Here is a 27,935-nt window from a genome sequence, read left to right on the forward strand (position 1 = left end):
TATCATAAGCTGTTTATCAACTCAGACTCAAGTCACAAGCGGAGGAAGACCAGCATGTGAATGAGAAACCTCAGGAAACAGTGGAGATGCCGCCGGAGCAGCCAGTGACTCATGCCGAGATAATGCTTAGCTCTCAAGGCCGTGTGGCTTCGGAGAGATTATCTGACAGGAGCTCTAGATCTTTCTGAGCCTGTACCTCTCAGATACCACCACAAGGCAGAACTGGTAAACCCAGTCAGGTTTCTCAGATGAGATACCAAACTGGCATGCAAACTGTAGCATATCAATGACACCACTGCGTATTTTGGGACTGAAATGCTCCACAAATTAAATTTCCAAACTGTTCTGTTTATTATCTAGCAACTAGTAACCACTGTTTCCATTAATCTACACTGCCCATCCAGGTATAACCTAAGTAAATTAGGCCATTTACTTAACAAAATTAATTTTAATGGACAAGTGAATTCCATCACAGAAAATAATCAGTGGGTTGAAAAAAAGAGGCAAGATACAAAATAAATCTCATGGTAGTAAGTTTTTTTTTAAAGATTTATTTATTTATTTAAAGGCAGAGTTACAGTGAAAAGGAGAGACAGAGAGAAAGGTCTTCCTTCCGTTGGTTCACTCCCCATTAAATGGCCACAACAGTTGGAGCTGTGCCGATCGAAGCTATGAGCCAGGAACTTCTTCCTGGTCTCCCATGCAGGTGCAGGGGCCCAAGCACTTGGGCCATCTTCTACTGCTTTTCCCAGGCCACAGTAGAGAGCTAGACTGGAAGAGGAGCAGCCAGGACTAGAACCGGCACCCATATGGGATGCCAGAGCCGCAGGTGGAGGATTAACCTACTGCGTCACAGTGCCGGCCCCATGGTAGTGAGTTTATATATCTTTTGCAGGATCATGATCTTGAAACCTTGACTCAGATTTCTTTATCTTGGAGCATAATTACACATAAACATCTTCAAGTAATTTATATTTGTCCTACTTTTTTAAGCTTAATTTTATAATCTTAAACTTACAGAAAAGGTGCAAAAATAGTACAAAGAACTCTCATGAACTTTTCATCCAAATCCACCAATTGTTAGCATTTTTGCCCCACTTGTTGCTTTATTTATTCTCTATTTTTTGCATGCATATTGTTATTGAGCTGTATTTGAAATACAGAGGAAAAACCACATGTGTTGGGTTCCCCAGGAAACAGACTCCCTGAATTTCTATAGGGGAGACATGTTAGGACCCTACTTAGAAACAGTTCTCAGGGAGGAGAGAGGGAGGCAGGACTGTGCCAGGGAAGAAGCTGAACTGCCATGTGTGTGCAACAGAGGACTCCACGATCCTTCTAGAAGCGTTGCGTTGGAATGGCTCTTCACAGTTGTCATACCTTGAAGCCAGGGGGCTGCACCACATCCACAAGCCTTTGGGTGTAAGTTCCTCAGCCAAGGGACGTGACCTGGGCAAAGGCCTCTCTTTAGCCGCTGGGAATTCCCACAGGGCTCGCTGCCACAGCCCCAGCCCGAGGGAGGCCCTGGGAGGGACCACGGCAACACCACCACATCTCCGCCTTACTGCTCCGTGTCCAGGACAGGACGCAGTGTGCAAACACTCTAAGTCTTTCTTGAAAGGCGAATTTTGAGATTAGTGGCGAAAGGCATTTTTTTTTTTTCAAATGTGAAAACAGAAGGATGAAGAGCAAGACAGCAGAGAAGTTAAAGCATATTTTAATTAAATTTGAAATACGTAGATAATAAAAAGAAGGACTAACTTTTATGCTGGAGATCTTAAAAAGGGGGAGTTAAGACAATTTTATTTCCCCATTTTACTAAAAATAGCACATAAAATTGGAGACAATTCCAGTAGTTGTTATACAAGAATAATGGGAAACAGGAAGAGTCATAGACTTTGTTAAATGCTCAGCTCCAGGGACAAGAAGAAATAAACAGTACTGCAAACGCAGGTTTTAATATCCAGTAGCTGTTTCCTGAGTGAAGAGAACAGAGTGAGACCGCAACTGTGAATTACCATCACCTAATAGTCCATATTGCGACAGCACTCTAGGAAGGACACAGATGTGACTGGAAGTAGCTTTCAGAAGGAAAAGAGGAAGAACTGGTGGTGGAGCAAAGAAGCAAGATCGAGGGCACCCCTTCTTCCCCAGAAGTGAGCCTGGTTAGCTGCCAGGATCTTAGATGTCTCATCAATATCCATGTATTTAGCAAAGTGGAACTAATGGACAATGCTTTTTCTCCCTTATGGCAGTGGAGAGACGGAAATAACCAGGAAAAAAATCGAGTGTAACAGAGTGAGTCATAAAGGTGCTGACATTTTAATGGAAACGTAAGCCACAGTTTCACATTGAACGGGGTGAGGGGGACTGACCTGAAGCTGGAGGGTACCTCCTCAACGATCTCCCCACTCAGACTAGGAGACACAGCCCGTCTGGGGGCAATGAGCAAGACCTTGTACAAGACTCAGGATCAGGGCAGAGCCCAGGTCGTCTACAGGAGGTTGCACAGGGCCTGAGCTGAGGTCTCCTCTTCCTCCTTGCTACACACAGACTGCAGCTTGGGGGAGAAAACAAACTGGTCTGTCTTTCCCTCTCACTTTGCCTCTCAAATAAAAAATAAATCTTCAAAAAAAAAAAAAAAAACTAGAAGAAAATAGGGGAAAGGCCTTGACATTGGTCTGTGTAGATATTTTGGATATAACCCTATAAGTATAGGCAACATCCACTGGTTCACTCCCCAAATGGCAGCAAAGGCCAGAGCTAGGAGGATCCAAAGCCAGGAGCCAGGAGCTTCTTCCAGATCTCCTACTTGGGTGCAGGGGCCCAAGGACTTGGGCCATCTTCTGCTGCTTTCCTAGGCCATAGTGGAGAGCTGGATCTGAAGTGGAGCAGCCAGGACTCGAACCCATGCCAATAAGGGATGCCAGCACTGCAGGTGGCAGCTTTACCCACTCCGTCACAGCCCCAAACCCTAAAATAGTTTTTTTAAGACTGATTTATTTATATTTTGTTTGTTTTTTATTTTTTTATTTTTATTTTTTGACAGGCAGAGTGGACAGTGAGAGAGACAGAGAGAAAGGTCTTCCTTTTGCCGTTGGTTCACCCCAAAATGGCCACTGCCGCCAGCGCACCATGCTGATCCAAAGCCAGGAGCCAGGTGCTTCTCCTGGTCTCCCATGGGGTGCAGGGCCCAAGGACTTGGGCCATCCTCCACTGCACTCCCGGGCCACAGCAGAGAGCTGGCCTGGAAGAGGGGCAACCGGGACAGAATCTGGTGCCCCGACCGGGACTAGAACCCGGTGTGCTGGCGCTGCAGGCAGAGGATTAGCCTATTGAGCCTCGGCACCGGCCTTATATTTATTTGAAAGGCAGAAGGGCAGAGAGCGAGAGAGAGTTTCCATCCACTGGTTTACTCCAAATTTCTCCAACAGCTAGGACGGTCCAAGTGGAGTCAGATGCCAAGAACTCCATCTTGATCTCCCACATGGGTGGTAGGGGCCCAGGTATTTGGGCTATCTTCAGCTGCTATCCCAGGCACGTTAGCAGGAAGCTGGATAGGAAAAAGAGCAGCTGGGACCTGAACCGGCACTCTGACATAGGATGCTGGTGTTGCAGGCAGCAGCTTAACTAGCTGTACCATAACACTGGCCCCTTAATATAGATTTACTAATTTTCTACTGCTGCCGTAACAAATAACCACAAACCCAGTTGGTTAAAACAACATCCTTTCATCGTCCCACAGTTCTGTGGACCATGAGCTGAGGGAGGTGGAGGGAGTTCTCTACCTGTGTGTCTCTCAAGGCCAAAGCAAAGCATCAGCCAAGCTGTGTTCTCATCTGGAGACTCTGGGGAAGAAGTCACTTCAAGCTCCTTCAGGCTGTGGCAGAACCCAGCTCCTTGTGGGGGTGAGTCTCAGGTCCCCATTTTCTTCTTTTTTTAATTTTTTTGACAGGCAGACTGGACAGTGAAAGAGAGAGAGACAGGGAGAAAGGTCTTCCTTTGCCGTTGGTTCACCCTCCAATGGCCGCTGTGGCCGGCGCACTGCGCTGATCCGAAGCCAGGAGCCAGGTGCTTCTCCTGGTCTCTCATGGGGTGCAGGGCCCAAGCACTTGGGCCATCCTCCACTGCACTCCCGGGCCACAGCAGAGAGCTGGCCTGGAAGAGGGGCAACTGGGACAGAATCCGGCGCCCCGACAGGGATTAGAACCCGGTGTGCCGGTGCTGCTAGGTGGAGGATTAGCCTATTGAGCCGCAGCGCCGGCCCAGGTCCCCATTTTCTTGCTGGTTGGCAACCAGGGCTACTCTGGGCTTCTGGAGGACTTGCACTTCTTATCATCCCCTCTTCTAGCCAGTAATGGTGCTTGGAATCCTCAACCTCAGAATCACTCTGACTTCTTCTTCCGCCACCAGTGCCGCTTTTAAAACAGCTCTGCCTTGAAAGGGTCCACAGCGATTTGATGGGTTCACCTGGATAATCTTTTTGCCATATAATTTAACTATCATGAGAGTGACCATTCATCATATTGACAGCTACGGTGTAGGGGGAGGAGACTGTATTGAGGCAAGGGTCACTGGGGTTTATTCTCAGAATCCTGACTACTGCTTTTTAAAATTCTTTGCATTTTTTGGGTGCTATATTAAAAAAAAAATCCTTCTTTACCCCAAGGTAAAAAAGACATCCTCCTGAATTTTTATACATATTATTAGAATAACTGTGCCAGTGTTATCTATTGGGCGATTCATCTTTTGCCCATCCATCTGAAATGCCACTCTGTCACTTACTAAGAATCTACAGTTACAAGGTATTCTGGGTGCTGCAGTTCATCCCACTGGGCCATGAGCTGCTTTGCCTCAGTACCCACTGCCATGATTGCTGGAGTTTGAGACCTGTTACTTGGAAAAGCAAGGCCTCCACCTTATTTAACTTCAGGGATGTTTTAAATATTCTTGACCTTTTTGATCCTTCCACACGAATTGTGGAATCAGTCCATCAAATTCAGTTTTAAAAATTCTTCCTGGACTTTGATTCTAATTGCACTGAGTCAGTGGTTCTCCACTGCAGACGGTGTTGGCCCTGCGGGGCCGTGGGCAATGTATGCAGACGTTTTTGATTCTCACAACAGGAAGGGAATATGTGCTAACAGCAGCAGCCAGTGGGTAGAGGCCAGGGATAATACCACACATCCTGCAACACACAGCCCCCTCAACAAAGAACTGTCTGGCTTAGAATATCAATGGTACGAACGTTGAGAAACCCTCCACAGAGTCTGTACAATTCTGAGAGAAATTGTCATATTTACTTTATTGGGCATTTTGATAAGCATGGAATATCTCCATTTATATAGATCTTCAATATATTTCAATTAACTGTGATAGCTTTGAGCATACAAATCTCATATACTTTTTGTAATATTTATTCCTAAGTAGATAATTTTTATTTAGTATAAATTGTATTTTTCAAAAGATTAATGTTTGTGGCTGATACAATGGCACTTTAAACTGTTCATGGGAAATGGGATTAAAAGATACTTATTTTGGTGCAAAAAAAGTTTGAAATCCATGGAGTTCAAATACACATTTCCCAAGAACTTTCAAAGACTCCTTGTATGCATGGATTTCAAATTTTTTCTGCACCAAAATAGACTGATCTTTTAATTCAATTTGCCACATTTTTAAATATCCTCATATATAGAATATAACCTGATTTTGTGTTTTGATCTTATAGCCAGCCAACTAAAACTCTTATTAAGATGTCTGTAGATCTTCCCAAGTTTTCTACATGAAAACTCTATCATCTGTAAATAATGTTTGCTTCTTCCATTTTGATCCTTATGCTTTTGATTTCCATTCCTCATTTCACTGTGATGTCTAGGACCAAGTTGAAAGCTCAAAGAGGAAAAAGATTGGGAAGCTCCTTCTTCTATTAGATTCTAGGACTGCTTCCACATTCAAATGTATGGGAACTTTAACGTCCTACTTTTTTCATGACTTCAAAAGTAATTGCATTTTGGTCAGAAAAAATGGTTCTGTGTGATATAATTTTTTTTGAAATGTAAAGGCTTTATAACATATGAATATATAATCAACTATAAAATCCATATTTTTGAAATTATTTATGTATTTCACCTCTCAATAATTTAAATACATGTTTTGAAGTCATTTACTATGATGGTAGATATTTTAACTTTTTATAGTTCTATCCATTTTTGCCTTATATATTTTGAAGTTCCTTTATGGAATATATTCACACCTAGAAATGTTGTATATTCTTGTTGAACTCAACATTTTATCAGATTATAGTTTGCAAGTATGTTTAATTCAGCAACACATTAAAAATATCATTCGTTATGATCAAGTGGGATCCATCCCACGGATGCAAGGATGGTTCAGACATGCAAATCAATAAATGTGCGATATACCACATCATCAGAAGAAAGCACAAAAACAATGTGATCATTTTGATAGATGCAGAGAAAGCATCTAATAAAATTCAACATATTTTCATGATACAAAGAATAGTTTCTATAAACTGGATATAAAAGGAATGTACCACTACACAATAAAGACCATATATGACAAACTCAAGGCAGTATTACACTGAACAATGAAGAATTTAAAAATTTTCCTCTAAGACCTAGAACAAGACAAGAATGTCCACTTTCACCATTTCTATTCAACACGGTACTGGAAGCTCTAGCCACAGCAATTAGGGGAGAGAGAGAAGTGATGGGCATGTAAGTTGGAATAGAGGAAGTCAAACTGTCTTTGTCTGCATACAACATTATTTGTTCAAAGAAAATACTAAAGAATCCACCAAAAACCTACTGGAATCAATAAATGATTGCAGTGTAACTTTGGTTCGAAAACCATCACATACTACGTGCGGGAGAGTGCTTCCGTGATACAGAACGCTCGGACATCCGGCACGGTCCAGAGCAATCCCTCCTCCATAAGATGAAGTCCTCTGCAAAGACTACGCAAGAGCTCCTTATGGAAGACACTCTTCCCACAGTTTTTTTTTTTTTTTTTTTTTTTTTTTTTTTTTTTTTTTTTTTTTTTATGACAGGCAGAGTGGACAGTGAGAGAGAGAGAGACAGAGAGAAAGGTCTTCCTTTTGCCGTTGGTTCACCCTCCAATGGCCGCTGCGGCTGGCGCGCTGCGGCCGGCGCACCGCGCTGATCCGATGGCAGGAGCCAGGAGCCAGGTGCTTTTCCTGGTCTCCCATGGGGTGCAGGGCCCAAGCACCTGGGCCATCCTCCACTGCACTCCCTGGCCACAGCAGTGGGCTGGCCTGGAAGAGGGGCAACCGGGACAGAATCCGGCACCCCGACCGGGACTAGAACCCGGTGTGCCGGCGCCGCTAGGCGGAGGATTAGCCTAGTGAGCCGCGGCGCCGGCCTTCTTCCCACAGTTTTTGTAGTGACTCCTGCCTCCAGGGAAGGGGCTAGCTGATGCTCACAGCTCAGAGGAGCAGTGTGGTAACTGTGCTGTTTGTAGCGTTCTGCTTGCCACCAAGCGCCCATTACCCTTCAGTTCACCTCTTTCTTCAAACAGGGAAGACCACACAAGCTTCTTCCAGAATTGAAACTTGGAGAAAACATCCAAGGTTAGGAAGAAAAAAAAAAAAAAAAAAGAAGTACTGATGTGTGCACGATACCTTCTCGAAAGCGCCTCTTTTTGCTCGCTAATTTACCACAAAGCAGCACGACACAGATGCTCCAGCTCTAGCTCCGGAGCCCAGCAACGCATCCTGTTTCACATTTCACTCTAAGTAACTCAGACATCTTGCAATGGAAATTTACCTGTATGGCACAATTACTTGCCTCCATTTTCCCTAACTCAAATGTTACTGACATCTTTAATTTCTCCCTTTGTTCTCCATCATCCGTGAATCCTACCGCCTCTCTACATTCTAGGCTACCTTTAAACACTACCGTTCCCTCATTTCTACAGTCCCAGAGGAGGTCCTATATGCATGGATTCAAACAACTGTCTCTTGCAAAACCTTGGTCCAATCTGTGCTTCCTTCATTTCTACACAAAGTGATACGAATAATCCACCAACAGCTGTTTTCAGTAATAAGAAAGCGAAGTTTTGTGACGAAGCAAAACATCCCTTCTGCTATCCAAGCCTTACAATAGTATACTGTTGCTAAGCTTATCAAACTGAACTGTCCAAACAGTGTTTAGTTTGTCCTTCATGAGTTGCTCACCACAATCAGGTCTCCGACTAGAGGGTCACCTTCTCCAAAGGTCCGTCCGTCCTTCCTTCCTTCCTTCCTTCCTTCCTTCCTTCCCTCCCTCCCTCCCTCCCTCCCTCCCTCCCTCCTTCCTTCCTTCCTTCCTTCCTTCCTTTCTAGAAAACTTTTATTTGATAAACATAAATTTTGAAAGTACAACTTATGGATTACAGCAGTTTTTTCCCCACCCACCTGCAAACCATCCCATCTCCTACTCCCTCTCCCATCCCATTCTTCATTAAGATTCATTTTTAATTATCTTTGTATACAGAAGATCAACAGTATATACTAAGTAAAGATTTTTAACAGATTGCACCCACACAGACACACAAAGTATAAAGTGTTGTTTGAATACTATTATTTACTGTTAGTTCTCATAGTACAACACATTAAGGACAGAGGTCCTACATGGGGAGTAAGTGCACAGTGACTCCTGTTGCTGATTTAACAACTGACACTATTATTTATGGTGTCAGTGATCACCTGAGGCTCTTGTCATAAGCTGTCAAGGCTAAGGAAGTCTCCTGAGTTCACGAACTCCGACCTTAATTAGACAAGGCCATATTCAAAGTGGAAGTTCTCTCCTCCCTCAGAGAAAGGTACCTCCTTCAGGCCCTCATTTCTACACGACCTAACATAAAGCTCTCTCTGTTACTCTCCAACCCGGCTTTCTGTATCCTATGGACTTGCTACAGACGTATTTATATCTAGTTAGCTTATGTGTGTAACATCCATCCCTATCACTACAATGCTAATGTCATGCTGAAAGGAATTTTATTCACTGCTGTAGCTCCAAATTTCTGGATATTCAAATTTCAAGTAATAAATTCAGTACTTAGGTGTTTACAATGAAACAAGAAAGAAGCAAGGAAAAGGAAAGAAGAGCAAGAGGAGTAACAAAGCGCAAAGGGTGAAGGAAGTGGCTATCTTTCTCCACTGCTCTACTGTTAGCATCAGTTTTGAACTCAAGGCCTCCAAAACACCATTTCAGAAGGGGCTGACATCGTTTTTTGAGATTTCAAAATAATGAGTACTTTAAAGAAAGAGGTTCCACTACTTTCAGAAGCATTTGGGTGGTATTTACTATTATAATTCCAATGAACTGCCTTTTTATGTCAGAAGCAGAGAGAGGATGACAGACAGAGAGGCCCCATGCACTGGTTCACTCTCCAAATGCCCACAATGGCAAAGCTGGGAGCCAGGAACTCAATCCAGGTCTCCCACATGGGAGACAGAAACTCCATGACCTACTCCTCCAAGGATTTGCATTGAGCTGATTCAGACAGCAAAACCCACGTTACTCTGATATGGGATGCTGGCATCTTAGCTGGTCAGTCTTTTTTTTCTTTTAACATTTATTTTATTTATTTGAAAGACAGTTACAGAGAGAGGTAGAGTCAGAGAGAGAGAGGTCTTCCATCCACTGGTTCACTCCTCAGTTAGCCGCAATGGCCAGAGCTGCACTGATCTGAAGCCAGGAACCAGGAGCTTCCTCCGAGTCTCCCACACGGTGGCAAAGGCCCAAGGACTTGGGCCATCTTCTACTACTTTCCCAGGCCATAGCAGAGAGCTGGATCAGAAGTGGAGCAGCCGGGTCTAGAACCAGCACCCATATGGGATGCGGGCGCTGCAGGCCAGGGCGTTAACCTGCTGCACCACAGCGCCGGCCCCAGAGGTCCAAGCTGCTCACCTCCACCTCTTCATGTCCACTCCCCCGTCCACAAGTACAAATGGAGTGAACATTTGGGAATGACCAAGTCATAGAAGTACTTAGATAATTTTCGTAGGATGTTGACATTGGCATTAACATTTTTAATTAACAATTCAACAACTTATTTTTACTTTAATAATTAACATTTTTTATTATTTATTTATTTATTTATTTATTTATTTATTTTTAACAGGCAGAGTGGACAGTGAGAGAGAGACAGAGAGAAAGGTCTTCCTTTTGCCGTTGGTTCACCCTCCAATGGCCGCCGCGGCTGGCGCGTTGCGGCCGGTGCACCGCGCTGATCTGATGGCAGGAGCCAGGAGCCAGGTGCTTTTCCTGGTCTCCCATGGGGTGCAGGGCCCAAGCACCTGCGCCATCCTCCACTGCACTCCCTGGCCACAGAAGAGAGCTGGCCTGGAAGAGGGGCAACTGGGACAGAATCCGGCGCCCCAACCGGGACTAGAACCCGGTGTGCCGGCTCCGCTAGGCGGAGGATTAGCCTAGTGAGCCGCGGCGCCGGCCTAATAATTAACATTTTAAATTTCCTACACCTAACATTTAAAGTTATCTATTCATATAGAACCTCTGCATACTCACTTTTAGGGTCCTACTTAATAGATGTCTTAGCTCAGGCTGCTGACAACACAACCCCATAGGCTAAGTGACTTATAAACAACAGAGACGGATTTCTTGTGGTTCTGCGGGCTCGAGAGAAGTCCAAGATCAGGGTGCCAGCATAGCCAGGCCTGGTCCGAGGGCCTATTCGGGGCTATAGATGCAGACTGCTAGCTGCATCCTCACCTGGCCAGAGGAGGCTGACGGGGCTTCTCCGGGGTCTCCTGGATAAGGGCGCAGATGCCCTTCACGAGGGACCCCTCACAACCTAATCAGCTTCCAGAGACCCCACCTCCCCACACGGCACAGGGGGTTAGACGGCAACAGACAAATTTTGGAAAGGCACACTCAATCCAGAGGAGGCCACTTGGTAACGCTAGGAGGCAAGCCTCTGGAAATGCTTGTACGATGGTACTGCTACTGTGCCCCGCACCTTACGGGGCAAGGCTTAGTTCCTTTCAAGGGGTGGTTATCCAAGTCACATTTCATTCATGTCCTCGCAGCCTCAAACTGCCTGCTCCCTATATACACTTATCAGCAAAGGTCTGCAACTACGGAAATTGGGGTAAGATGGCATTTTTCAATGTTCTAGCAGATTCTGCAGAAACGAGCATTCTATTTTATTTTCCTGCTTATTTCTACCATAACATTATGAGCAAGTCCTTTTCTTAAAGAGTTCAGTAGTCCTGGTTTAAAGATTTAGGCAAGGTAAACAGTACAGAATATCGTCCTCGAAAAATTATAAAGCACTTCTAGAATTTTAAAGCACATTTTAGAGACTTCAATGTATTGATCTGTAGAATCAAATAGTGCCCAGCCCCTTAGAGAACAGTTTATTCCAGTTATGAATTACATCCTCAACTTTGTTCTCCACATATAAAGTCTAATACAGTAGTAGCAGTACTGATATAATAGTCATAATTGAGTACTAAACCTAGTGATTTCTATTTTTACACTGTTCTAAGTGAGACCTACGGTGCTCTGGGCCAGTGGCCGTTACACGCACTTTTACTCCGGAGGCTTGCGATCTTGGGGCGCTTGTGCTTCTTCTCTGAGGCAGGGTTCTCCGGCGTAGGGGCAGAAGCGCACGCTGTTGGTGAGCTACCTGCACCAGGTAATTTTTTAGGAAATGCCATGGAGCAGCAGGTGCGCCGTCTAGTCCGACGTGCCACTTCCCTCTCTTTGTACAGCAACTGTTCATCCATTAGCAATGCCATGAGTTGCTTAGACTTTTCCCGGATATAATAACCTGAAAAAAATACATTGCGTTTGCTTATAAAAGGAAACACTAGTTAACACTCTAATAATAATTGGTATTCTAACGAAAATTAAGAAAAAATTAAACTGAGCAAAGTGAAAACCTGTAGCAAATAAAGAACTGTCAATAAATATACTCCTTTGTCAAACTTTAAGAAGTAAATCATTATAATGAAATCGTGTCCTACATTGGCATTACATTTCTCACATTAAATACGGTATTGGCTTTTCCTTTTCAAAGCAATGCAGACTGCAATAAATCAAACCAGCCAGCATAAAAAGATGAATGAGTCAGACACAGATATGCTGATCTAGATGTATGACCACGACATATCGCCAAAGATTTAAAGTAAAAGCATTTGTAAAGCAAAGAGGAGAATAAACTATCGTGTGTGTGTGTGTGTACATTCTGCAAAGAGGAGTAGATGAGAACTAGAGGGCTGTGGTTTGAATGGGCGCCCTCCAGAATTAAGGTGCTGCCAACATGACCATATGAAGAGGTGGGGGCTTTAGAGGTGACTGGGCCACGAGGGCTCCTCCCTCTGGAGTGTGTCAAGGCCCTTATAACAGGGGCTTCAGGCAGTGTCGGTTTTGCTTTACAGCACGTTGAGGACACAGCATTCCTCCCTGGAGGACGCAGCATCAAGGCAACATCTTGGAGGCAAGAGCAGCCATCACACAATCTGCCAGCTCCTGGACCTTGGAATTTCCAGCCTCCAGAAGGGGAGAAAATAAATTTCTATTCTTTCCAAGTAACTCAGTCTGTGCTGTTCTGTTACACCGGCACAAAAGGAACAGGAGAGACAGGTAAGCAGGCAGACAGGCAGACTGCCTACTTACAACATTCGCAGATATTTGTTAGTTTAAAGGAGTGCTGTTGGGGTGGGACAAGGGGAGGGAGGGAAATTGGCTTTTCTTGGACTTAACATCATTATCAAAACAATCTGTTACCACCAGTAAGCAAAGCAGAGTCAAGGCCAGAATTCCCGGTGCAGCCTGCCCTTAGGCATCTATCTGGGCCTGAGTCGACCTGAAAAGCAGTACAAGCGTATCTGCTCAGTTTAATTCACAGACGTAGAGCACACTACAACCTGTAATTCGCTCAAATAGAAGGTGTGAGTATTATTCTCAACCCCCTCACATGAGAAATGATAAAGGAAATTCACCCACATCTCTGTATCTTGAGACCAACTCATCTAAGCATCTCATGGTCTTCCCGAGCCTTCTTCCAGAAGTAAACTGCAAAATCCCTAAAGACCCACGACCAAGCTCATCCTGGGCTCTAAGTGTGATGAATGAAAGTACTGATGTCTCCTAACTACAAGTCATGGCAGTGGAAGTAATGAGAAACGGTCAAGTTCAGGGGATATGTAGATGACAGGGGCCAGCACTATCACTTCATTACAGATGGATTTGGAGTGTCAGGAACCTTTGCTCACGTTGCCACCTTTACCAAAATTATCTTCAATTCTTCCTTCCAAACTTGGCTAACTGCTTCAAATGTTATTATTACAAACACCCTTAACTTCCTATAACGAGTCTGTAGTGTATAACTTAAAAAATCCAACAGTGTTTTGGGTTACGGCTCTGTCACAGGGTAAACAGAAGTCTGCTGTGAATTTCAGCCTTGGGGGACCATGTGTCAGGTCCAGAAAACTGACACAGCTTGGTTTGGGAGATGTGAAAGATGTGCTTTCCCATTCTGAGCCTCAGGAGCTCATCTCCTTCCACCCTCCCCCTCTCTTCCCCTCACGTGGCCCACACTCGCCACCCCGGTGCCCATCCTGCAATCCTTCCAGGCTCTTCATCCCCCGAGAGCCGCTGCTGCTGCTGCGAGAACTCTCCTGATGCCTGGATTCCGGATACGTCCAGGTCTCCCTACTACATCACCTCCTCAGAGAAGCCTTCTCCTGCCCAGACTCTAAAACGGCCCCACCTTCATCGCTCTTATTCCCCATCCTGCTTCACTGTCACCAGGCATTTATCACGACCTAATATTAAACATTTCTCCACTTGTTCATTGTTTGTTTCCTCACCTAGAATAAAAGCTCCATCAAGGCAGCAAAATCTCATTCTAAATACTCACCTTCAGTCTTTAGTACATGCTCATAAATAGTTACTGATTGAATCAAAAAGAAACAAATTACCAAAAAAATTCATATCTTCTCCCTGATATAATACAAATGAAATTAGACTGTATGGAAAGATACTGAGGCCAATTTATAACTTATCTTCCTGAAAAAGTTGCTTAATCTGAAATAATTTAGCACAACACTCCTAATTAAAAACTAAAAGTCGTGACAGGCATTTGGCACAGAGTTAAGACACCACTTGGGATGCCTGTATCACATATCAGACACCCTGCGTTCGAGTCCCAGCTCAACTTCTGAGCCAACTTCCTGTTAATGTGCACCCCAGGAAGTTGCTGACGGCTGAAGCACTTGGGTCCCTGCCACCCATGTGGGAGACCCACAGGAAGTTGCAGGTCCCTGGCTGCAGCCTGGCCTAGCCCCAGCTGATAGAAGATCTCTCTCTCTCTCTCTCTCTCTCTCTCTCTCCATTTCAAATAAAATTAGGAAAACAACTTATTACCTAGAAATTCAGGGCCAAGTGCAGAATACTCAATGAGGAGCCTGAGTGGATTGGTGGAAGCTGAGCCACCCAGTAGCTCTAAGAGACAAGCAGGTCCACTACGTGCACAACCAGCTGCAATGGTGGGGGACTCCAACATGCAGGCTCCTCCCTGAGGTGCAAGCCAGCAGCGTGAGGAAGACCAGGCCACAGCAGCTTGCCAACACCAGGGACTAAATCCCCCAGAAGCGAGCTTCACGCTACCCTGGCTACCTGTCTACTGCCCTCAGGACGCTGGGGACTAGCCCAGGTGTTCTGAAGCATCAGAAATGGAAGTGAGAAAGTCCAGGAAGAACCCAACAACCCTGCCTCAGGGATGGGCCAAGCAACTGCAATAGTCACAGCAAGCTGAGGTCTACTCATTCTGACCAGTGAGCATCTGAAGAGAAAGGATGGAGGGCACAGCACTAAAATACAGCGATGCAGGGAGCGTCAACCTGGGCATCAGCTGCTCTGGGTCTGAAATAGAAAAGAGTCCCTGAAACAAGAAACTAAATCATGCAACAGATAAGCATCCAAGGATACCATTTTGAAAACAAGATAAAAAGGTTAATTGAAGTGCAGGTTAAAATGAAAATAGAGCAAAATATTGTTATAATAAGGAATCTTTTGGTTGTAAGTGACAATAACCCCCACAGAGATATACTTGGGTCCTTTTTTAAGATTTATTTATGGCCAGCGCTGCAGCTCACTAGGCTAATCCTCCACCTTGCGGCGCCGGCACACTGGGTTCTAGTCCCAGTCGGGGCGCCGGATTCTGTCCCGGTTGCCCCTCTTCCAGGCCAGCTCTCTTCTGTGGCCAGGGAGTGCAGTGGAGGATGGCCCAAGTGCTTGGGCCCTGCACCCCATGGGAGACCAGGATAAGTACCTGGCTCCTGCCATCAGATCAGTGCAGTGCACCAGCCACAGCGCGCCGGCCGCGGCGGCCATTGGAGGGTGAACCAACGGCAAAGGAAGACCTTTCTCTGTCTCGCTCTCTCACTGTCCACTCTGCCTGTCAAAAAAAAAAAAAAAAAGATTTATTTATTTATTTGAAAGTCAGAGTTACACAGAGAAAGAAGGAGAGGCAGATAGAGAGAGAGGTCTTCCATCCTCTGCTTCACTCCCCAATTGGCCACAACGGCCAGAGCTGTGCCGATCTGAAGCCAGGAGCCAGAATCCAGGATCCAGGAGCTTCTTTCAGGTCTCCCACGCATGTGCAGGGGCCCAAGGACTTGGGCCATCTTCTACAGCTTTCCCAGGCCATAGCAGAGAGCCAGATTGGAACTGGAGCAGCCAGGACTAGAACCAGCGCCCATATGGGATGCTGGCACTGCAGGTGGTAGCTTTAGTCACTACACCACAGCACCGGCCCCTATACCTGGGTCTTAGACATGATCAGGCTCAGCTTTCTTCCACACTGACAGCACATTACACTTGTCTTACAAGGTATTTCCAGTCTGTAATTGCCCATTTGATAAATGTCTTTTTCCTCCACTTGACTGTAACATTCATGAAGGCCAGAAATATACTTATGTAAGGCATACTCTAAAATAAACAGATGAAGATATTGAGGAAAACATTCCCAAATGCTGAGACAGGGTCTATAATTTTATAACTGAACACCATGTAGAGATTTGGAAATGCAGTAAATTTAGAGACCTTGGACTCTGAGATGCACAACCAGGAAAGACACATAACGTAAGATCTTCAGAAAACGTGGATTAGGCTTCAAACAAGAGTTATGAAACATCTGAACACCCTGCTTCTATGCCTGACACACGGCCCCACCAAAACCTGCTCTTCTTCCAATATTCCTTCCTCTGGCCATGCTTATTTCTTCCCTAGACACCTTTTATTTCAGGAATACAAACAATGCATTTCATAAACACAGCTTTAGGAATACAGGGATTCTTCCCACTGTACCCACACTCTCACCCCCCTGCCTCCTCCCTCTCCTGTGCCTTCTTATTGTTTACTAATATCTATTCTCAATTAACTTATACACATACAATTTAATTCTATACTAAGTATGAAAAAAAACCTGTTCCTCAACAGTCGAGACAAGGGCTGTTCAAAGTCATTGCATAGCAAAGTGTTAATTTCACTTCTTAGGATTACCTTTTAGGTGCTATATTAGTTATCACAGGTCAGGGAGAACATATGGTATTTGTCCTTTTGGGGCTGGATTATTTCACTAAGTATGATGTTTTCCACTTTCATCCATTTTGTGACAAACGATAGGATTTCTTTTTTCTTTTTCTTTTTTTTTTTTTACCACTTTGTAGTATTCCATGGTGTCCATATCTCATAATTTCTTTATCCAGTCTTCAATTGATGGGTATTTGGATTGATTCTATGTCTTAGCTTTTGTGAATTGAGCTGCAATAAACATGAGGGTACAGATAACTCTTTCATATGCTGATTTCATTTCCCTTGGGTAACCTCCCAGGAGTGGGATGGCTGGGTCATATGGCAGGTCTATATTCAGATTTCTGAGGTATCTCCATACTGTCTTCTACAGTGGCTGTACCAGTTTACATTCCCACCAATAGTGGATTAGGGTACTTTCTTCCCCACATCCTCGCCAGCATTTGTTGTTTGTTGATTTCCGTATGAAAGCCCTTCTAACTGGGGTGAGGTGGAACCTCATTGTGGCTTTGATTTGCATTTCTCTGATGGCTAGTGATCCTGAGCATTTGTTCATGTGTCTGTTGGCCATTTGGATCTTGTCTTTTGAAAAATGCCTGTTTCAATCCTTTGTCCATTTCTTCACCGGGTTGTTTGCTTTGTTGTTGCTAAGTTTCTGATCTCTATATATATTCTGGTTATTAATCCTTTATCAGTTGCATTGTTTGCAAATAATTTCTCCCATTCTGTTGGTTGCCTCTTCTCTTTGCTGAGTGTTTCTTTGGCAGTGCAGAATATTCTCAATTTGATGTAATCCCATTTGTCAATTTTGGCTTTGATTGCCTATCCTTCTGGGTTCTTTTCCAAGAACTCTTTGCGTATGCCGATGTATTGCAGGGTTTCCCCAATGTTCTCTAATAATCTGATGGTATCAGGTTGTAGCTTTAGGTCATTAGTCCATTTTGAGTGGATTTTGTGCAAGGTGTAAGGTAGGGGTCTTGCTTCATAATTCTGCATGTGGAGATCCAGTTTCCCCAGCACCATTTGTTGAAGAGACTGTCCCTGCTCCAGGGATTGATCCTAGCTCCTTTGTCAAAGATGTCAGTTGTAGATGTGTGGATTGATTTCCGGCGTTTCTATTCTGTTCCATTGGTCTATCCATCCGTTTTTGTACCAGAACCATGCTGTTTTGATTGTAACTACCCTGCAGTACATCTTGAAATCTGGTATTATGATGCCTCTGGCTTTGTTTTGGTTGTATAAGATTGCTTTAGCTATTCGGGCTATTCTATGTTTCCATATGAATTTGAACATCATTTTTTCTATATTTGAGAAGAATGTCCTTGGCATTTTGACTGGTATCACATTAAATCTGTAAATTGCTTTTAGTAGTATGGAATTTTGATGATATTTATTCTTCCAATCCACGAACATGGAAGATTTTTCCATTTTTTTGTGTGTCTTCATCTATTTATTTCTTTAATGTTTTGTAATTCTCACCATAGAGATCTTTGACATCCTTGGTTACATTTACTCCAAGATATTTGATTTTTTGTAGCTATTATAAATGTGATTGATCTTAGAAATTCTCTCTGCCATGGCATTATCTATGTATACAAAGGCTATTGATTTGTGTGTTGACTTTATATCCTGCAACTTAACTAAACTCTTCTGTGAGTTCCAATAGTCTCTTAGTGGAGTGTTTTGGATCTCCAATATATAGAATCATGTCATCTGCAAAAAAGTGATAGTTTGACCTCCTCCTTCCCAATTTGTATCCCTTTGATTTCTTATTCCTGCTAATGGCTCTAGCTAAAACTCCCAGGACTACATTGAATAGCAATGGTGAGAATGTGCATCTTTTTCTGCTTCCAGATATCAGTGGGAATGCCTCCATCTTTTCCCCATTCAAAAGTATGCTAGACATGGGTTTGTCATAAATTTCCTTGATTGTGTTGATAAATGTTCCTTATATACCCAATTTGCTTAGAGTTTTCACCATGAAAGGGTGTTGTATTTTATCAAATGCTTTCTTTGCATCTATTGAGATAATCATATGATTTTTGTTCTTCAATTTGTTAATGTGATATATCACATTGATCTGTGAATGCTGAACCATCCTGGCATACCTGGGGTAAATCTCACTTGGTCTGGGTGAATGATCTTTCTGATGTGTTGTTGGATTCAATTGGACAGTATTTTGTTGAGAATTTTTACATCTATGTTCATCAGGGAAATTGGTCTGTAGTTCTCTTTCTCTGTTGTATCTTTTTTCAAGTTTAGGAATTAAGGTGACGCTGGCTTCTTAGAAGGAGTTTGGGAAGATTCCCTCCCTTCCAATTGTTCTGAATAGCTTGAGAATCAATGGAGTTAGTTCTTCTTTAAATCTCTGGTGGAGGCCGGCACCGCGGCTCACTAGGCTAATCCTCTGCCTTGTGGTGCCAGCACACCGGGTTCTAGTCCCGGTTGGGGCACCAGAGTCTGTCCCGGTTGCCCCCTTCCAGGCCAGCTCTCTGCTGTGGCCCGGGAATGCAGTGGAGGATGGCCAAGTACTTGGGCCCTGCACCCCATGGGAGACCAGGATAAGTACCTGGCTCCTTCATTGGATCAGCGCGGTATGCCGGCCGCAGCACGCCAGCCGCGGTGGCCATTGGAGGATGAACCAACGGCAAAAGGAAGACCTTTCTCTCTCTCTCTCTCACTGTCCACTCTGCCTGTCAAAAATAAAAATTAAAAAAATTAAAAAAAAAATAAATCTCTGGTGGAATTCAGCAGTGAAGTTGTCCAGTCCTTGGCTTTTCTTTGCTGTAAGGGTCTTCATTACTGATTCAATTTCTGTCTTGATTATTGGTCTGCTTAGGTTTTCTATATCTTCATGTCTCAATTTAGGTAGGTTGTATGTGTCCAGGAATCTACCCATTTCTTCTAGGTTTCCCAATTTGTGGCAAACAGCTCTTTGTAGAAATTTCTAATGATTCTTTTTATTTCTGTGGTGTCAAATGTAACATAACATTTCCTTTTTAATCCTGATTTTATTGATTTGGATTTTTTTTTTGGTTAGTTGGGCCAACAATGTGTCAATTTTGTTTATTTTCTTCAAAAAACAGCTCTTCATTTTGCTGATCTTTTGTATTTTTTGGTTTAAATTTTGTTGATTTCTTCTCTAATTTTAATTATTTCTTTTCTCCTACTAGTTTTGAGTTTGGTTTGCTGTTGTTTTTCTAGGTCCTTGAGATGCACTTATAGATCATTTACTTGGTGCCTTTCCAATTTCTTGATATAGGCAACAATTGCTATAAACTTTCCTCTTAACACTGCTTTTACTGTATCCCATAAGTTTTGATATGTTGTATTATTCTTTTCATTCATTTCCAGAAATTTTTTAAAGATTTTTTTAAAAATTTATTTGACAGATAGAGTTAGACAGTGAGAGAGAGAGACAGAGAGAAAGGTCTTCCTTCTGTTGGTTCACTCCCCAAATGGCCGCTATGGCTGGAACTATGCAGATCCGAAGCCAGGAGCCAGGTGCTTCCTCGTGGTCTCCCATGCGGGTGCAGGGGCCCAAGTAGTTGAACCATCCTCCACTGCCCTCCCGGGCCACAGCAGAGAGCTGGACTGGAAGAGGAGCAACTAGGACTAGAACCTGGTGCCCATATGGGATGCTGGCTCCACAGGCAGAGGATTAGCCAAGTGAGCCACGGCGCTGCCCCAGAAATTTTTTTTTATTTCTCTTTTGATTTTTTCAATAACCCACTGTTCATTCAGGAGCATACTGTTCAGTCTTCACATGTTTATATATGTTCTAGAGATTCCTGAGTTGTTGATTTCCAGATTCATTCCATTGAGGTCAGAGAAGATGCATGGTATGATCTCAATTTTTTCTGAATTTGCTAAGACTTGCCTTATGGCCTAGCATACAGTCTACCCTAGAGAAAGTTTCATGCACTGGTAGGAAGAATGTGTATTCTTCAACTGTAGGATGAAAAGTTCTGTAGATATCTGTTAGGTCCATATGATCTATAGTGTAGATTAACTCTGTTGTTTCCTTGTTGATTTTCTGTCTGGTTGATCCGTCCATTGCTGAAAGAAGAATACTGGAGTCCCCCATACTATTATATTGGAGTCTATGTCTCCCTTTAGAACCATTAACATTTCTTTTAAATAGCCAGGTGCTCTGTAATTAGGTGCACATACATTTATAATAGTCACATCTTCCTGTTGAAGTAATCCCTTAATCATTACATAGTGCCTTTCTTTGTCTGTTTTAACAGTTTTTGTGTTAAAGTCTATTTTGTCTGATGTTAGGATGGCTATACCAGCTCATTTTTGGTTTCTGTTGGCATGGAATATCTTTTTCTATCCTTTCACTTTCAGTCTGCATGTATCTTTGTTGGTGAGATGTGTTGCTTGTAGGCAACAAATTGATAGGTTTTGCTTTTTAATCCATTCAGCCAGTCTCTATCTTTTAACTGGAGAGTTGAGGCCATTTACATTCAAGGTGACTATTGATAAGTAATGACTTGACCCTGCCATTTTTCCATAAATATTCATATTGTTTACTTTGGATTTCCTTTGTACTTTTACTGGGAGATTTTTTGCCTTCACCTTTCATAGTGATGACCATGTTTCTGTGTTTCTGAGCACAGCACATCCTTAAGCATCTTTTTTTAAGGCTGGACAACTAGCAACAAATTCTTTCAATTTGTCTTTATTTCACCTTCATTCATAAATGAAAGCTTTGCAGGGTACAATATTCTGTGTTGACGGTTTTTTTTCTCTTAACTCTTGAAATATATCTCACCATTCTCTCGTTGCCTGTAGGGTTTCTGATGAGAAGTCAGCTGTGAGTCTAATTGGAGATTCTCTGAAAGTAATCTGACATTTCTCTCATGCACATTTTAGAATTTTTTCTTTTAAGTTTTACTGTGGAGAGTTTGACTGGAATGCATTGTGGTGAAGATCTTTTCTGGTCATGTCTAATAGGAGTTCTATGTGTTTCCTATATTTGGACGTCCCTTTCTTCCTCCAAATTAGGGAAGTTTTCTGTAATTATTTCACTAAAAAGGTGTTCTAATCCACTCTCTCCATACCTTCAGGAACTCCCAGGACCCGTATGTTGGGTTTTTTGATAGTGTCCCATAAATCTCTAACATTGCTTTTAGTTTTCTAATTTCTTCTCTTTTTTTGGTCTGACTATAAGATTTCCAGAGATTTTTCTTCTCCAGAGATTTGTCTTCTAACTCAGATATTCTTTCTTCTTCCTCACTGAGTCTGTTCTTAAGACTTTCCACCATATTTTTATTTGTCTATTGAATTCTTAATTTCCAATATTTCATTTTGATTTCTCTTTAAAATCTCAATTTTGTGGGAAAAAATTTCATTCATGTGATGTGTGGATTTTTTTTAGTTTATGAATCTACGTCTGATTACTTTTAAGTAATCCTACAATCAATTTATTTGAATTCCATTTCTGGCACTTCATCAGTCTCTTCATCTTCACATTCTAGTACTGAAGTGTTGTGTTCTTTGAGGGGGTGTCATGTTGTTTTCCTTATTCTCATTGCTTGATTTGCTGCGTTTATTATTAGGCATTCGTTGTTGTTGTTGGGTCTCCCCACTCCCATGGTGATGGCTTTTACCTTTGGACTATGCCTCTGTGGCTTAGTAGACTGCCCACTCTTTCATTGAATATCTAGACATGTGTGCTGGGTGTGGTTAGGGAACCTTGTTCAGTGCTCCAGGGTGAGGGGACTGTCCAAGGTGACATCCAAGTTGAGTGTGGTAAATCTTGCTTTTTTTTTTTTTAATCAGAGGAGAGGTTTGTTCTGCTCTGTTCACAGATTCTCATGCTCAACTCCTCTCCTCAAAAGAGACCAATGCCTGGGCACTAGCTACAGTGGGTGCAATTTTCATCCACTCTACCTAAGAACCACACAAAGGATCTGTGCAGTTTGCAGTGTGAACGTGGATCCTGTGGTAATGACCCTCACCAGGGAATCAGGGAGCCCCGAGCATGTGGAGCCTTCACAGTGACTGCCCGAAGTCCCAACCACACCCTGTACCCTCCCATGCAGCCACAGTGCTTTCACAGTCCCAGCACACGAGACTCCCACAGTCACAAGCTCCCAGCCCCCTGTCCATTCTCCTGGCCAAACTCAGGCATCTCCTCTCAGTTGGTTGCTGGATACATGGACACAAGCAGGCATAGCTGTTACATATGTCCAAGATGGTGGCCACCCTTTCTTAGGTAGTTACAGGACACCAGTGCCAGGTGGTCAGGGAGAGAGAAACATGCCCCCCCTTTTTCCTCTAGGTTGGCAAGTACACTGTCCCCCTCAGGGCTCTAAGCTGGACTCCCGCCAGGTTCTTCCCACAGTTTTATCACCAGAGACTTGGGCTGCTGTAGTCTGGTCTCCCCTCTCTCCAGAGCTGGTGTTGAGGCTCTCAGCTGCTGGGGTCCTGGGTTATGCGTGTCCCACCCTCCACACAGGTCCACAGTGTCCTTCTGATATTTTCTACCTAACTCTGCCCTGAGATTGCTCCCTCCACTTTTTAAAACTATCTTCCCCCTAGATGAGAGCAGTAAGCTCCCTCCCTATTTTGCCATCTTGAAAACCTCCAGTCTTATTAGAAATATAAACATCCCCAAATTCAGTTACCCAGGTCTACTGATTATATCCACAACATTTCTTCTAAATCCATTTTCTCTTCTCCTTCTCCCTTAGTTCAGACCCTGGTCATTTGTTGCCTTTGGTATCCCAAAGCATTTACTTATCTCCCTTTCAATTTATCCTCCACAATGCCTGCAGGGGAAGGGCAAAGTACCCATAGCATCTGACCAACTGAACTTTCAAGTTAAAAAAAATAAAAACCTGTCATGTTGGCACAGTAAGTTTATGCTGCTAATACCCCTCTTCTCTGCAGCAAATACACAGCAATAACAGACGCTGCCAGTTACAAGAGCAAGATGAAAAAGTCCACAAAACAGAAACACAAGAGAATGAAAAAGCAAGGAGCAGGGCCGGAGCCACCGGGCTGCAAGGCTCTGGATGTGGCAGCCGAGAGTTCAGCTCCTTGGGTGTCAGGGAACCAGAGCTGAGCCCACACTTTGATGTTAGCTGGGGTCTGTGTTTGTCAGAGAATAAATAGAAAGAAAAAGAAACAGCTCCTAACTGCTTTCTAGACTGTTACTTATTTGCTATGGAGATCGAGAAGCAGGAGGATAATCATTTAGGCTTAAAACTTGGAAGTAAGTTAAGCCACTTGCTTGCTGAGCCCCTGGGTCTGTGACATGCTGTTACATCTGCAGGGTGTGAGCCCCAGACTACCTCTATAAGGCCTGCACTGGAGACGCTGAGGGAGCTGGGTACAGGGAAATACAAAACCAACATAAAAGAAAAAGAGAACATGGTTGGTTGTGGGAAGAACCTCCCACTCAAAATAAGCCTGAAAGCTAAAATTCCAAAACACATGTTTAAAAAATCTAATGTTGGGGTCAGTGTTACGGTGCAGCAGGTTGAGCCACCACTTGTGGTGCTGGCATCCCATACTGGAGCACAGTTTTGAATCCTGGCTGCTCCACTAATGATCCAGCTCCCTGCTGATGCACCTGGGAAAGCTCAGAACATGGGCCCTGTATGTGGGCCCTTGCCACCCATGTGGGAGATCTGGGTGGATTTGGGCTCCTTGCTTTGGTCTGGCCCAAATCCACTGTGGCCATCAGGAGTGAACAAGGAGATGGAAGATGTCTCTTTCTCTTTCTGTGTTCAAATAAAGAAAGACATCTTAAAAAAAAAAAAAAGATCTAATGATAGGAAATACAGCCAATAAAACAACAGAAACATAAATTCACTCTAAATGAAATAAATGCTTCTATAGGATCTTCCATGGAAATCAATATTTTATGGGATTTAAAAATCCTCTAATATTTTCAAATATACTCTTGAGGTTAATACAGGACCCATATCCACAAGAAATATGAAATTATAAAACAAAATAAAGACAGGCAGAAAGGAAATAAACACAAATGGATTTGGAGAGATCCAATTAAAAACCCTAGCTATGGGTGCTGATGCTGTGGCGCGGCAGGTGAAGCCACCACCTGCAATGCCAGAATCCCACATGGTTCACGTCCCAGCCGCTCTGCCTCTGATCCAGCTCCCTGCTAATGGCTTGGGAAGGGCAGCAGAGGACGGCTCACATGCTTGGGCCCCTGCCACCCACGTGGGAGACCCAGATGAGGCTCCTGGCTTCAGCCTGGCTCAGCCCTTGTCATCGCGGCCACTTGAGATGTGAACCAGAGGATGGAAGATCCATCTCTCGTTCTCTCTCTCATCCCCCCTCTCTCTGTAACTCTTTCAAGCAAATAATCTTTTTAAAAAAATATGAAAACTGGCCGGTGCCGCAGCTCACTAGGCTAATCCTCCGCCTAGCGGAGCCGGCACACCGGGTTCTAGTCCCGGTCAGGGCGCCGGATTCTGTCCCGGTTGCCCCTCTTCCAGGCCAGCCCTCTGCTGTGGCCAGGGAGTGCAGTGGAGGATGGCCCAGGTGCTTGGGCCCTGCACCCCATGGGAGACCAGGAAAAGCACCTGGCTCCTGGCTCCTGCCATCGGATCAGCGCGGTGCGCCGGCCGCAGCGCGCCACCCGCGGCGGCCATTGGAGGGTGAACCAACGGCAAAGGAAGACCTTTCTCTCTGTCTCTCTCTCTCACTGTCCACTCTGCCTGTCAAAAATTAAAAAAATAAAAATAATAAAAATAAAAAATAAAAAAAAAATATGAAAACTACAGGAGTAGGCATTCTGTCTAGCTGTTAATATACCCATGTCCCAAATCATAGCACCTGGGTTAAATTTTTGGCTTGGCTCCTAGACCACACCTCCTGCTAGTGCAGATCTGGGAGACAGCAGTAATGGCTCAAGTAGCTGGGTTCTATCCAGCGTGGGAGATCAGAATTGCATTGGGAGTTCCTAAATTTGGCTCCAGCCCACCACCAGCCACTACAGGCATCTGGGGAGTGAACCAGAGGGTGACAGCACACCTGCCCGCGCTCTTGCTCTCTCTCACTCTTCCTTTCAAGCAGATGGAAAAAAATTTTAACTGTCTCCAAAAAACAAGAAAACGAAATGAAAATAACTCTACACATAGAAACACTGTAGAAAACTCAAAGAATGGGGGTGTAGATTGTGGTGCAGTGGGTTAAGCCAACTCTCGGGACACATGCATCCTGTATCAAAATGCTAGTTCAAGTCCTGGCTACTCGATTTCTAAGCTAGCTCCCTGCTGAATGCGCCTGGAAAGTAGCAGACAGTGGCTCACGTACGTGGGTTCCTGCTGTCCATTTAGGAGACATGCAGTTCTTAGCTCCTGGCTGTACCTGGCCCAGCCCCAGCCATTGAAGGCATTTGGGGAGCAAACCAGAGGATAGAAGATATCTTTCTGACTTTCAAATAAATAAATCTTAAAGAAAAAAAAAAGAATAACAGATATTTAAGATAAAACAAAAAAACCTTAAAAGCTACTAATCCCTTCTTTGGGCCAATAACACACTTGTCATTCATGCAGCTCATTAGTCATTTATTTTTTTTTAAATATTTATTTATTTTATTTGAAAGGCAGAGTTACAGAGAGGCAGAGATGGGGGGGACGGAGAAAGAGAGAAAGAAGTCTTTCATCTGCTGATTCACTCCCTAGATGGCCACAATGGTTGGAGCTGTGCCAATCCAAAGCCAAGAGCCAGGAGCTTCTTCTGGGTCTCCCATGCAAGTGCAGGGGCCCAAGGACTTGGGTCATCTTCTACTGCTTCCCCAGGTCACAGCAGAGCTGGATCAGAAGTGGAGCAGCTGGGACTCTAACTGGCACCTATATAGCATGCCAGCACTGCAGGCGGCAGCTTTACCCACTACCCCCCATTAGTCATTTAATTAGCAAATATTTGATCCTCACCTCCGCTATACCCAGTGAAGAAACAGAGTCACAAATAAAGCAGTCAGCCATCTCAGCACTCTGACCTGTAAGTCAGTGATCACAGCATGTGCCAGGCCTGCAGCAGACTTGTCGCCAAGATGCCAGGGATGTGCCACAGGCAGCTGCTCAGCTCCCACACAGCCCTAAAGTTCCTCCTGCGGAGTATCTGCACGGAGCTCTACATTTCAGCATCGACTTATGTTCCAGGAAATAACAATAATGCAAGTAAAAGTCTATCAAGGACTCACAGTACTAGCTAACCATGACTGATGGCTTACTACTGTGCACCTAACTTGCAGACAAAACTCTAATCCTCACAACGACTCCCAGAGCTAATTATTAAGTCCACTGTACAAAAGCGAAAGTAAGGTTTAGAGTGATGAACTAATTTCAAAGTTAATAAGCCAGAAAGTAGACAGTAACTCTAGAAAAATGATAAAACATAGGCTTTAATTTCTCTCACTGATTGTAGTATGTAATTATAAACTATTTTATTTGATAAGACCCTTAACAGAGAATAATCTTATTGACACAACACTGGAAATGCTAAACTGATTGCTCTCCCTGTCCTGTTTACTGCTGTCATCCAAATGCGCACAACAAATAAAGTACATGATAGGAAGGCTAGGCAGCTGGGCAAGGCCACATTTCAGTTTAAACAAATTCATGCTTTGCTTCTTGCTATCAGGATTACCAACACAACTACATTTGTTGAAAAAGACCACACAAGGCTGTCTGATACATTCAACTATTAAATTTTTTTTGCTTAAACTCACAATAACAACCTTTTTTAAGATTTTTTTTTTACTTTATTTGACAGAGTTAGATAGTGAGAGAGACAGAGACAGAAAGGGCTTCCTTCTGTTGGTTCACCCCCCAAATGGCCGCTATGGCTGGAGCTATGCCGATCCGAAGCCAGGAGCCAGGTGCCTCCTCCTGGTCTCCCATGCGGGTGCAGGGGCCCAAGCACTTGGGTCATCCTCCACTGCCTTCCCAGGCCACAGCAGAGAGCTGGATTGGAAGAGGAGCAAGCAGGACTAGAACCCAGGGCCCATATGGGATGCCAGTGCCACAGGCGGAGGATTAACCTAGTGCGCCACGGCGCAGGCCCCAATATAACTTTTTTTTTTTTTTTTTTTTTTTTTTTTTTTTTTTTTTGACAGGCAGAGTGGACAGTGAGAGAGAGAGACAGAGAGAAAGGTCTTCCTTTGCCATTGGTTCACCCTCCAATGGCCGCCGCGGGTGGCGCGCTGCGGCCGGCGCACCGCGCTGATCCAATGGCAGGAGCCAGGAGCCAGGTGCTTTTCCTGGTCTCCCATGGGGTGCAGGGCCCAAGCACCTGGGCCATCCTCCACTGCACTCCCTGGCCACAGCAGAGGGCTGGCCTGGAAGAGGGGCAACCGGG

At 44.0% G+C, this 27,935-nt stretch overlaps 1 protein-coding gene across 2 annotated transcripts in view; it reads right to left on the reverse strand.

Moving 5' to 3' along the window:
- The window catches only part of ENTHD1 (ENTH domain containing 1), a 141,152-nt gene that overhangs the window by 78,976 nt on the left and 34,241 nt on the right, over window positions 1–27,935 (reverse strand). For both annotated transcript variants that reach the window (XM_002721414.5, XM_051834068.2), the window contains one exon: window positions 11,575–11,817. In XM_002721414.5, coding sequence (XP_002721460.3) covers window positions 11,575–11,817 — 243 coding nt within the window. The remainder of the gene's footprint in view (window positions 1–11,574; window positions 11,818–27,935) is intronic.

This window comes from Oryctolagus cuniculus, chromosome 11 (assembly GCF_964237555.1).
Source record: "Oryctolagus cuniculus chromosome 11, mOryCun1.1, whole genome shotgun sequence".
NCBI classification, from domain to species: domain Eukaryota; kingdom Metazoa; phylum Chordata; class Mammalia; order Lagomorpha; family Leporidae; genus Oryctolagus; species Oryctolagus cuniculus.